The following is a 13,222-nucleotide window of genomic DNA, read 5'->3' as shown; positions in this document are numbered from 1 at the left end:
TTTCCTATGATTTATTTTTCTACCTTTTAAAAAACAAGGCTTTGTCAAACTGTGATTTAAATCAATATGATTTTGTAAAATGTAGAAAGACTTGAATCCTGCGGTAAAACACAAGCAGCTTGCTGCTTTGCCATTTTTTATTATCCTATTCATTCATCAGAATGGTCTCCTTGTTCTTCACTTACCCTAAACAATAATTACTTTTCCTTTCATCTCAGTCCTCTTTCTTGTCTATGCTCCTTAAAAGGAAGAGACTGGATAAGGGTAGAAGAGAAGTGCCTGTCCTACCATACTGAAAATTGCAGCATATACAGGTGTAGAGGGTTTGTGTGTGCTAGAGAAGCAGCGTGGAGATTGTGAGGCTGCAGAAGGGAAGGATATCACAAGGCCGCTGTGCAGAGAATTGCTGCCTGTGTACCCATTTTGACTACTTGAATTTTCCAGACTGTAATTGGTGACACAATGTGAAGAATTGAATTCAGGCTGTAAGAGGTGAAATCACTTAATTTCTCACCAAGTTTCAAATTCAGTTGCAATACGGTAGTTTTACACCCCCCCCTTTTTTTTTTAATCCCCTTGATGGGGGGAAGGCTGTTTCTAACAACTGCTGTAAAACGCTCTGTATTGTTTATAGTAACTACAGAATATTCAGACTATTGTGTTTTACTTCAAAGCATAAATACACTAAAACTTAATGGTGCATTTCATATCTCACAAAAGCTCAAAACAATGGCATTACACAAGCTTTAACTCTAGATGCATTTATAGTTTCTGGTTTGTGGTTATTTTTAGATGAAATATAGCTTGCTTTTAGTAGTAGAACAAATTTGATTTTTAAAAAGCCATTTTCTTTGAACTAAAAGACAAAATGGTCATCCACTATATTTTGTTTCAAAATGCTACTGGAAGCTCTTTAGGACATGTTGACTTGCTGTCACTGTTGAAAGTTATCTAATTTGCAGCGGGGTTTTTTTAGTGTGTGTTTAAAGGAGAAAAGGGAGGGGAGGGGTAGCGACTTTTATAACTTTGACCTAAAGCTGGCATGTCAGTGCTGACTTTAGTTCAAACAAGTTGTGTATACAGAGAGAAGCTAAAAATTGAGAGCTTTGCTTAGATATCATGGTAGCACTCTGTTGTACTTATCTTCAAAGAAGCTTAAAGACCAGTTGGACATATCTTAAAATACACAGTCTTGTAAGGAGGCGATAAATACAGAATTATCTGTCTAAATTTAGTGTTTCAACTTTTCCAAGACTGAAAGGTTATGTTTTCAGGCCAACTGAGGTTTGTATCATTCCTGTAAAGAAATTGTCTGTGCCATTAAAAGGCTCTGTACTTAGGACTGTTGAGGCAGAACTGAAGAATTGCTTCTGATGAAGAAACCAAAAGGAATTCCGTGGCTGAAAAATTGAAATATTCCTGTGAGCATAGTTGAGGCTCCTGAATACACACGTCAGCATAAATTAGTGTAAATCTGCTCTTAGTATTTGCTACATCTGATTTTTAAAATGCTTACTATTTTCCATCTAGCCTGCCATAGCCTCATTTTTATTGTTAAGAAAAGCCCTTTGACAAAAGACCAGGAGTACTGAAGGTGTAGGCCTGCTTGGGAAGATACTGGCAGGTATTGGCAGAACAATTGACTTTGACTAAACCCTGGTTTAATGGTTTTCCTGAGACCTGATAACTAAATAAAAGCACTGTCACGTTTCATGTTAGAAAATGAGACGCAAAACTTTACTGTATCAATCTGTTTGTATGAACGTGTATACCTGTCTCCTGACCATTCAAACATTTATTATGCAGTTCCATAGATTTTTGCCAATGTTTTGAATTTTGAACAGCCTAAATAGATAAGGCACCTTCAGTCTTTCTGTGGAAAGAGCATTGCTAATATACAGGGAAAATATTTGTTTCCAGCAGGTCTTGGAGTAATGAACCTGAACAAAAGGATGCATTCGGTCAGTTGGCCCATCATGTTTACAGTTTGGAAATAGCTACATGACGCTATAGAAATAAAACATCCTAGAATCCAAGGATTAGTGAAGTGACACACTAATTAGAAATTTAAGCTGTGTTCTTCTTCATTAGTTGTTTAGTTATAAGAATGGAGCAATCAATGACATTGGCTTTGTGCATTGAATAAAGTAACAAATGCATAATAACTGCAGTAGCCAGTCTGACAGACGCCGTGTGAAGAGTTGGTGGTGATTAAGCTGCATGCCCTTGTGTAATAGCTGCTGACAGATTATGGGGACCATCTCGTTCATAACATGATCTCATAGACTTTTTGTCCCTTTGCTATAAATATAGCTTACTTCAACTTCAAATACTAGCTTGATAGACAAGAATGTAAGATTCTTGAGGACTTGAGTAGAATTTTATGCCTGTGAAGGCGTGGCTGTGAGTGTTATGTCATCTACTTTGTGGCAGCAAGTAAATTGTGAATCAAAAGGCTTAGTGTAGCTGCCTTATGTTTGAAGAGGGGAAAACCCCCAGAGATCCATGTTTTTAGGATCCTTCCATTTTAAATTACCTACCTTGTTTATTCGCCCTCTGTTACTGCTTTCTCATTCTAATATTGTGAACGGTAGAGAAGATACTGGCATTTGTGTAAAATTATTTGCTTATTCCGTTCCTCTCACCAGTCATAGGGAAGTATGTACCTATTGACACTTTCTGTCAAATTATTTCTGTTCATACTATTTTTCTCCAGATGGCTTTAGTTATGAAAATGTATTTGCTGAGTAAGTTTTTAAAAGCATTTGCAGGTTTTTTTCAGTTACTCTTTTTTTAAGTGAATAAATCCCTGACTAAGATCTCACAGGGAATTTTACTTTCTTTCCAGATACCGTTAAAAAACTTCAGGACCAAAAGCATGACATGGAAAGAGAGATAAAGAATCTTCACAGGAGACTCCGGGTAGGTCAAAACCTAAAAACTCAATAAAATCTGAACTTGGAATGTCATAAGACCTGCATGTGAAATTGTGAAAAGGTAATATGATTACATGTAATACCATTAAAATAATTATTTCTGAGAGACAGGCATCATATGGGAATATATTTACTAACGTAGAGACACTAAAGAATTAACTTCTGAAAAATTCTCAGTGTCACAAAGATATGGCGTTGAGCTTGGAAGAAAACGTTCCTGTGTCTTCTGATGCATAGTTTAATATTATTTTTTTTCTTCCTCTCCGCTTGGAACATTTTCTTTGTTTCTAGAAACTAAATTCATGACTTTGGGAGTCTAGTTATTTCCAGCAAAACTTCTTCAATTTAACTTGTAGGTTAGGTTGTGCCTAATGCCAGAGATGAGTACCTTTGTCATTCCTGTAAATTGTTTCCTGTTACAGCATAGGGAAACTATCAATAATGAGGATAACTTCTATTTTTAATTTCAAAATTCTTGCTGCTACTTTAAATTGAAAGTTTTATTTGCTTACAGGAGGAGTCAGCAGAGTGGCGTCAGTTCCAAGCTGATCTCCAGACTGCAGTGGTTATAGCAAATGATATAAAGTCTGAGGCCCAGGAAGAGGTAGGAGACCTGAAGCGTAGATTACATGAAGCTCAGGAGAAAAATGAGAAGCTCACTAAAGAGTTGGAGGAAATAAAGTCACGCAAGTATGCAAAAGGCAACAGGGATATTGCCTCTTTTGTAGGGGGGTACAATTTTGGAACTCCAGTATCTTAACTGTTATTGAGACTCCAGAAGTTTGTAAATCCTCCCACTGTGAGGATTTGTATTTCAACAAGCTGCTTCATGCAGGCTTTCAGAGGTCAAAGTAGGTAAACTTATAGGAACAATATTTGTTTCTTTATACTGTATACTTAATCATTCCAAGAATATTCAGTTTGGTACTTTTGCAAAACCAGGTTGAAGTGGAGGGTTTTTCCCATTTAACAGCTGGACACAATTTAACTTCCCTCAGTGTGAAAAACAAGCAGTGTTGGCTTTTCTGTACCATTGTTAATACTACTTATTAGCAGCCAAGGCTTTTGGTATGGTTAAAATTACAGCTGGATTTTTACCTGAGAAGAAACCTTTGCTGAATTCTGCATATATCTTGTACTGTCTTCTTTCCACTGATAATTGTTCCTGGGAATAATTAGAGATGCTGTGTGTACAAAAACATTTTTACTAACGATAATTTGAACTGTGAGATATTGTGGCTTGAATTAGGTGCTACAGTTATTTAGGAACCGAGTTCTATATCTTTCAGAAGTAGTGAAGTCCTCAAATCCATAGAATAGGAACATCTTGGACAGCGCCATTTGAATCCTGACTACATTGTCTCTAGGGATTGAATACATGTATAGCTTATAGTTGCAGTAATGATGTTTGTGATGTGCATATATTAAACAATTTTTTTCCACGTGGCTGGGCATTTTATAGGATACATTGTACTTAACCCAGCATCCAGTAGGGTATGAGATAATGCAGGCTATGAAACTTGGGGAAAGGCTGGTGGTAGGAAGAGCAGACTGGTTACACTGAAAATGGAAAATTATCTGGATGGATGAGCGGTGGGCATAAAGCATCTCATCTGAAGTAAGATCACCAAACTAATTAATATGAACAATACTTACTAATACATTTTAGACAGAATTGTAATAGTTCAATTACCGCTTGCAAGTGAACCTTTGAGGTTACAGTTGTGCTTCTGAAGGTAGAACTGCCTTGCTCATTCCAGTCAGTATGTTCATTATTGTCTATGCCCAAGCATTTTTTGACATTTGATTCACTGCAGCCAAAGAACAAAGAGGTAAGTGAATCAGATTCGTTGGAAATGGTAAAGCTACCAGAGAGGAGGTGTTAGGAAAGTCTATTGCAGTGTCTGAAGCAAAAAAGAGTCAGTGTTTAATTGACTGTAGAAAATGGGTTGCTTCAAACAATTCTTGAGTGACAAAATACAATAACCACGATAAATATTCTGTACTAAAAATCTAATTTTTTTTAGTATTTCATATGCTGCCTTAAGATATATGCCAGAAATGTATTATTACCTCCTTAGTATTCATTTAAAATGTGTTCTGTTTATGCAGGTGGAAAAAAATTCTCCCCTCTGAGCTGATTATTTTCCTGTGAAATGGTGAAATCCTTAAGGCTCAATTTTTTCCATCCATGTGTATGTGTGTGCGTTTGAGAGATGGGAGCAGGAATTAAGCATTAAATCAAGTACTGATTTGATAGACTTTTCACCTGGTGCTTAAGCTGTCTTGCTGACAAATAATAAGAACTTAGTGATAATTTAGGTTGATAATCTATTTCTAAATTACAGTGGAAAGAAAACTAGGTTAATGTAATGATCAGTTTGGAACTGTAGATTTTAATTTGACTTCAAATTTGTGTTGATTTAAGACTTCGCATCTTAAAATGTTTTTTAAATGCCTTAAATTTGCTGCCTATTGATTTCAGGCAGGAAGAGGAGCGTGGTCGAGTGTACAACTACATGAATGCTGTAGAGAGAGATTTGGCAGCTCTAAGACAAGGAATGGGCCTGAGTCGCAGATCATCCACCTCCTCAGAGCCAACTCCCACTGTAAAAACACTCATCAAGTCATTTGACAGTGCCTCCCAAGGTAATTATTTTCAGCCAGTGTAGCAGCTGTACCAAGTTACGATTTTGCATATGTTGACGCAAACACATCTAATGGCTTAGCTAAATCAAAGGTAAGTTACTTTATTGTACTGTCATGACCTGTAAGTGACGGCTGAAACAAACCAACCTAAACTAGATTGCACAACAGATAGTTCACTGTGGTTAAGCGCAAGGATCCTTTTTTTGTCTTGTCTTTGTTTTTCTTTACTGTTGCATTGCCAGTGACTCATATGTTAAATGCTTTGATTCAGTGCTCTCTTAGAAATACATAAACACATATTACACACATATTATAGCTGGAAGCATAGCTGATTTCAGCCTTACTATTAAAATGTGGACTTAATGTGCCAAATTAAGCATTCTAAAAGCCATGTAATAGCTAGGGCTGAGTTTGTTTCTTTTAATAACTTATATTCTTGTAGTCAGTGCTGATGTGAAGTTAAAAATAAGGTGCAGCCAGTATCACCTATTAAAAGATATAGGGAATATTTTCTAAAATGAAAGGGATCTCACTGTTAAGACAATGGACTTTACTATAATTCTGATTGTGAAAACAGGTGTTGTTGTCCTTCTCTATAGATGAGCAGAATAAGGAATCCAAGTAATTATCCTGAAATGAGAAACACTTGTTTTGTAGCTTTGATGGCATGTAAGACCTTGTGTGGATTAAAATATTTATCTCACCAGGTCTTTGGGTTTTGAATTTTATTTCCAATAATGTCACTGTAAGTCCCTGATGTAAAAAAAGCTTGGCTGGAGGTAGACTGTGTTGCCAGAGAGACTTGCAGTACAGTATTGTACATGGCAAATCTGCTTTTAATTGTTTATAACCTGAAAATTTGTTAAGATTTAGAAGCATCTCCATAGTATCTGGAAATTCTGTAAATGGCTCTCTTTCCACGCTTGTTCTCTTTGTTCATAAGTATTTACAGTTTTTACTTTGCTAGTGTTAGTTTAGAAGGTTTTTGTATTCTGTTATTGGATAAAGGTGCTTTCTTGGTTGGTTTGGTAAAATGATAAATCCTCTCTCCCTTCTTTTTAATCTTTTATTTCAAGCTAATATCTGCTGCCTTCCTCAGCATTTGTGTCTGATCATGCTGTCAGATAATCAGATGACTGATTCACCAATTAAGTAGTTGTCTGTTTTCATACATTTCTAAACATGTTATTTGTTTGAATCCGAAATTTCAGAGATATAATGTCTAGTACCTGTGGCCATTGATTGGAAACTAGAAAGGAGAAGCAGGTGATATAGGTTATCTTTCTTGTCTTACTTGGCAGAGCCAGGAGCCTGCTACTATTTCTCTTATTGTCTGGAGATCAGAGGACTAGTAATGGCATCATTTACAACGGCCAGGGTAATAGCATCCTGCACCTTAGCCTTGTCCACCCCCAGTAAACTTATGTTTTTACCATGGATGATATATTCAAGACAGAAAACGAACGTAATTACAGAGGAGTAAATGTGTAGGCATACTTTTAAATGATTTTGCAGTCAGTTGCTAGTTGAAATTCTGAAAGATGTGATCTGGTAAAACTAGTAATGTAAAGTGCAAGGCAAGAGTCACTGTAACAGCCAGTCTCCTGTTCCACTGCAGAACAGTGCAATGCTCACGATGGCTTCTTTTCTGTGTCTCTACTAGTTCCCAGCCCTGCTGCTGCCACAATTCCTCGTACTCCCCTGAGCCCAAGCCCCATGAAAACTCCTCCAGCTGCGGCTGTATCCCCTATGCAGGTAGGTGTTTTATGACTGCACTTAGCCCTTCTTTGTAAAGAAGAGCATGTGAAACTACAGGTGGTAATATACAAGTATTGGCTGACTTTGTGGGGAAATAGTGATAAAATGTTTCCTTAAGTAAGTAATTACTAAAATGTTAAGTCTGACAGAAGAGTCTTTCACTGAGAACCATGTTGTAAATACAAGATTTGGCGTAATTTCGAAGTTCTTGTTAAATACTCCCAACCATTACTATTCCTGTGATACTGAGAAGCATGTGAGGAAAACTTTACCTGCATTCCCTAGTTTTAGAGTTGCTATTTGTCAGTTCTTAGTCCTGTGACTGGCACGGAAACAGCAGTAATCCCCTTTGGGCAGTGGACTGAGATCTGTGCAGAATCTGTCAGCAATCATCAGTATAAATGTATCCTGTGCTACATGGGCTTTTGATGTCAGACCTGACCAGAGAGGAATGAAATCATTGTGAATTGATTATCTTTGTGCATTTTGTACCAACTGAGAGTTTGGCCAGTTGGTGATTGTAGTGTGTGTTTTGTCCTGTTGCCTCTGAAGTTTTGTCTATTTATTCAGCTGCTGCAGGAGCCTAGATACACTAAGTCAGATGCTTTGTACCTATTGATCTGTCTTTATATTTCTGTTTATTTCTGTGCTCTTGTGGGAAGAGGTACATTTAATCTCATGTTCTAAAAGCCTAGACCAGAGCTCTGGCAGACAGCAGACTTTATGAATGAAACCTAAGGCTTATTTCACTTTATTTACCTATAAATTAACCGTGAACCAAAGTAATATCTTAAAATACTGCAAACCTGCTCAGGTTCACAGCTCTTGTGTTGATGTTCTCGATCTGCCAGAATTACTTGAATTTTGAATTCTGCTTCTGGTATAGAAGTCATTAACAGCTGGATACTCATTAGTGGGAAACACTGCCTGAAAAACAAAGGGGAGGGTGTGTAAATGAAAATGGCTTCTATTGTCTTTTTGAAGATAGATGGTTTTCTTGAAAGTATTTGTAATTATCCAGAAGGTATCTGGGGTTTGTGGCCTCAATTATGTAAATTGCATTTAAAGAGGATTTTCTGCTCAAGAGGGGAGGAGTTTGGGTTCAAAAACAGTTTTCATCATCTTTTCCTTTTCTTTATTTTCATATTACTACCTTTTTTCTTCTGTTGTGTTCTGTGCAGTTTTTGTATTTTTTTGTCTGTGGTTTTTGCTCTCTTGCAGTTGAAGAACAAGATTTTAATAAGCAGTCGCTGTGCAAGCTGACCTATCAACTCCCACCTTATAGAAGTTATCTTGAGTAAAGGTGGAAGGGTTGATCTCTGTATGGGTGTTGCAGTGCTCATTATCATTAATCTCAGTTGCTTTTAAATGCTATCACACGGCAAATATTTACATGGGCACCTACTGAGACACTGGCACAGTTGTGATATTATGATAAGGTGGATTGGTTGCAAAAAAGATTCTCCAAGTACAGATGCATCAACATGTGCCCTCTCTGAATTATGCATATCGCTTCATTTTTTGTGTTGGACTGTCCTGAATTTCTTCAGTCTTGGAGAGTTTTTTGTTTGTTTTCCTTTACAGTAATATGTGTAATAAGGAGATACATTCTTGGATACATTTTTGCAACTGAAAACAAACAAACAAACAAAACCCTTTCTGGCTTCAGGTCCAAGCCCGCAGTGGAACATAGCACTTAGCAATACTGCAAAACAATTTAGGAAGAGAAGTATGAAGAGAATGCTCTTGAGAATGTGAAAACAACCCCACTGGGTTAGCCCAAAGCTTAGCTGGTCTGGTATGCCACTGAGAGTGACCAAAGCAGATGCCTAGGGAAGGATATAAGGACAAGGAAGCACATCTGCTGCTTTCCCTGAGTACTTTCTTTTTCTGTTTCATAGCTGAAGGACTCTCAAAAGTGTTGTTTCAGATTCACTGGTCACCACTGAATGTCCTGCTTTGCTTTGAGCATATGAACTTTCAGGCTCCAAGCAATTCAATATCAAATACTTCCATATCTTAACTACTTAATGCGTGACGAACTGTGTGTGTTTTGAAATTACCCCATGTAGGTGCACTGGCGTGAAGTACTTCGTGCAAAGGGATTAGGAATAGGTACCTGGTAGTGGTGGAAGGTCGTGTTTCCTTCCATGGCCAACAAAAGATGCAAAGATGAAGTCAGAAGCAAAATATTTGGAGTTTAAGGTTTTAGTTCATCCTGCCATAGTTTTGCCTCAAATTTGAAGTGTCAGGTGTTTGTCCTCTGTTACTTTTTTTGTCTTGCCTTTGTGCTGGTTCCTCTTGTGGAGCTGTTACTCATCTTGCCTTAAATTAAAAAAAATCTGAAGAGAGTCATATGGGTTGTCAGCAGTAATTTTATCTTCAAATTAGGAATGGCTGTGAGAAAGTAACCATTGATCTGTTTATCTGCTACTGTAATTATGTTATACAGAGACTCCTACATAAACACGTGTTATTTAACTCTGTGAGCAATTTTCTTTATACATCCCATCAAAAGTAGTCCTTAAAGCATTTTCTTCTGCTAGACCTCAATGAAGGATGAATAAGAACAGGATCACAAATTGCAAAGTAATTTAGTAATTTCTGTCCCATTATTAGCCTTCATGAATAGTCTCAAAAGTATACGATTCTTCTGAACTTTTGATACTTTCATTGATTGTTGAGGAGTTTGAACACTGGTGTAAATGACAAATAGTGTTTAGAGGTTAAGCGAGTTTCAAGATGTATTTCTAGCTGAAGAAAAAAAGGGTATTTTTAAATGGATTGGTAGGATCCACACACATTTGGTTGCACATCAGAAGTGTTCTGTTTTGTAAGTGAAATGAGTAATTGCTGATCTGCAAATTCAGCAAAAGCTCAGTCAAGCAGAAAAGTTCCTAACCATTGTAAAATGTTTCAGGAAAAATTATTCTGCAAGTGCAGTAGTACTATACAGATATTGCCAAGTGGAACTAGGTAAGCATTAGTTGGTTCATTTTTCCTCTAATTTCCTGTATATTCATCACTGTGTTACTCCTGGTAGTTGTAATAGTAAGACATGTAATAAGGATCTAGCAACAGTGAAGGTAACCCCTGTCTGCAGGGTCAAAAGGAGCAAAAAGACAGAGAGTTTGTTTTATAACAAGGAGACAAGACCGGTACACAACAAGTTATCGTTTGAGTAATACGGCCACTTTCTAACAATATCCGTATAGGATGTTCATTTTTAAGTGATATCCGGAAGCTGAAAAAGCGATAAAGGTGTATGGTTATCCAGCACTGTGCCTACCCTGTGTGTACCTTGGTTCCTGGCTGAAGGTCTGTACTACGCTCTCTTTGTAATGACGATACCAAAGCTAGACAAAATGACAAAAGGAAATATTTTTCTTTTAAGCTGCTTATCTAACTATTATAGTGGTTTCCTTTTCTGAGGGGAGGCTCTCGCTTTGATAGAGTCCTTGTATTTTATTTAAAAAAAAAAAAAAAAATTCCTAGGTGGGTGAAGTGAACTTTAAAGTTAATGCAAGTTTGAAATACCAGTTCTTATGGGAAGCTGTTGTAGGCACTTCTGTGCTGCCCTACAGTTGCAGTCACTTTCATCCTCTCATTTAAAGGAATAATCTTTGTAGTGTACATGCAGGATTTTTGATATATAAAGTGATGCAATTTTTCATGCTGTATATTTGGAGGGGGATTCTTAGCTGGTTGGCAGTTGTCTTCTCCATTTGATTTCTAGGACAAAAGCGTTAATTTTAGTTTAACTCTGAATGACGAGAAAGTAGCCCTGTAATCCTGCCTGTGCTACAGGATGCTGCAAAGTATATACTGTTAACTTTTTTTAATCACAGTTTTGGATTTGTCTGTCTTGCTACATGATTTGGCATGAGAAACATCTGACCTTTATTATCTTATGAAGATAAGGCTTATTTAACCTTCTCATCTAATCTTGGGCCAGATGGAGAGCTGAAAGAGTTTTCAGGATAAACACATTACTGGACTGATTGTGATTAAATATAGGAATCTAATAGAAAGGACAGGGTGAATAAAGAAACTACTATAATTTGCAATAGACTCTTTGAAATGATTAAGTAAAAAAAAAAAAAAATTGTCAATGGTCTTCCCTGAGTCTTCAGCAACTGAATATGAGTTTCAGTAAGTGTAAGGGTAATTATTGCATTATACGGTTCATTTGGGTGATACTAAAATGCTTATTTTAGTGCTACCCTGTGGTTAGTTATTGAGTGCAAGACTTAACGCATCTGTGATCATGTACTTAAACATCAAGCTGCTAGAAGCTGTGAACTGCCAGATATTTTACATAAAACTTGAAAAAAATCATTTCATAGCTAGTTTAGAGCAGAACAGAAATTAAAGTGGCCTTAGAAAGAATAAATAATTATATTTGTATTTCATTACATCTTTGACAAATACTTAACAAAATATCTCTCTTCAGATGTTCACAGAGCATCTCAGTTAAATAGGTGGTAACAAAAGCTTTTGACATTGTGAATAATAATTTTTTTTTCAGTAGGGTTTTTCTTAGCAAAGGGTAGTTCATGTCACTACACCAAATACACTTTTATCCTAATTTTCCAGGAAAAGCCACAAAGCTATAAAGGCATATGTTAATAACACAAATCAAGCAAATCTTGGCTACATATTAGGTTGTGTTAGTTTAAGTAAGCACATCAAGTTTAACCAGAACAGGCTTGTTCAAATAAAATATAAATAAAGGCAAAAATTAATCCAAAAACTGCAAGAGAATTCACAGCCTTAATTTGCCACATTGGTTTGAGGAGCAGGTTTAAGTTTAAAGAAGTAGATGGTACAGTATCAATGCATAGTGTCATTCAGATTGACAAAAGCAACACGTAAGAGGACATGCCCTTTTTCAATGAGTATTTTTTAAAGTTCTTTTATTTTTTTAGGTATTGTAAATCAATAATAATGTCATATCTGAGTTTCTGAAACAGATTCTGAAATTCCATATTTGTTTTTTACCTTCAGATGATGTTGACACAAGTATTTTTCTATTTCAGAGGCATTCTATAAGTGGACCAATCTCAGCTTCGAAACCCCTTGCTACGCTGACAGACAAAAGACCAAGCTATGCTGAAATCCCTGTTCAGGGTATTGATTCAAGTTCATTTAAACTTTGTTTTTAGAAATGCTATTAATACTTTTTTGGGTATTTTATATTGTTTAGTATCCAAAGTATTATCATATTATACACTTCTTATTAGCGTCATATTTTCATAGAATCATAGAATATTTTGAGTTCAAGGTTTTATTACTTGTGTTTCATCACACATGGTGGCATATCATAAAGATACTTTTTTTTAATTTTCGACAAAAGCATGATTGCATCCTGATATCTTGGCATTATTCTGACAGTTTTTAATGTGTGCATGAACTGAGATCACTTGCAAAATCAAGACAAGATGATTTCAGGGACATGTCTTGTGACTGTCTTCAAGATATTAAAAATGCATACCTCGGGGGTTGCATTATGTGTTGCGTGGTTGGGTTTTGGGTTTTTTCTCCTCCAAATGAAACAAGGATGATAGTTGGCATTGCATTGCATGTGAATAACAAAATATAAACATACGAAATGTTGAATCTTCAGGAGCCAAATGAAAAAATTGGATGGAATTAAATTGAGTGTTGATTTATCTGTTTCCCAATATTTCCCTATTCTCTGAACTTTGTTTTGTCTCTCAAAACACTGCTCACAATGTGCTCTTCCTGTGAGAATGAATGGCTATCATGTGTTGGGTGTAGCTCTCTGATTTATGCCTGCTTTAGGGGTTTTGTTGTGTAGATGTTTCTCAAGATAATCCCCATATGACTCCAGGCTAAATATTTCCTCTCTATTTGGT

General features: G+C 36.4%; 1 protein-coding gene across 1 annotated transcript in view; it reads left to right on the top strand.

The window, feature by feature from the left end:
* SPECC1L (sperm antigen with calponin homology and coiled-coil domains 1 like) overlaps nucleotides 1–13,222 on the top strand; it is a 71,531-nt gene that overhangs the window by 29,528 nt on the left and 28,781 nt on the right. The window contains exons 6-10 of the mRNA XM_075434276.1: nucleotides 2,849–2,922; nucleotides 3,451–3,626; nucleotides 5,422–5,585; nucleotides 7,249–7,340; nucleotides 12,383–12,473. Of these exons, the coding sequence (XP_075290391.1) occupies nucleotides 2,849–2,922; nucleotides 3,451–3,626; nucleotides 5,422–5,585; nucleotides 7,249–7,340; nucleotides 12,383–12,473 (597 nt within the window). The remainder of the gene's footprint in view (nucleotides 1–2,848; nucleotides 2,923–3,450; nucleotides 3,627–5,421; nucleotides 5,586–7,248; nucleotides 7,341–12,382; nucleotides 12,474–13,222) is intronic.

The sequence above is a fragment of the Opisthocomus hoazin genome, chromosome 13 (assembly GCF_030867145.1).
Source record: "Opisthocomus hoazin isolate bOpiHoa1 chromosome 13, bOpiHoa1.hap1, whole genome shotgun sequence".
Lineage (NCBI taxonomy): Eukaryota > Metazoa > Chordata > Aves > Opisthocomiformes > Opisthocomidae > Opisthocomus > Opisthocomus hoazin.
This window is presented reverse-complemented; position numbering and strand designations above follow the sequence as displayed.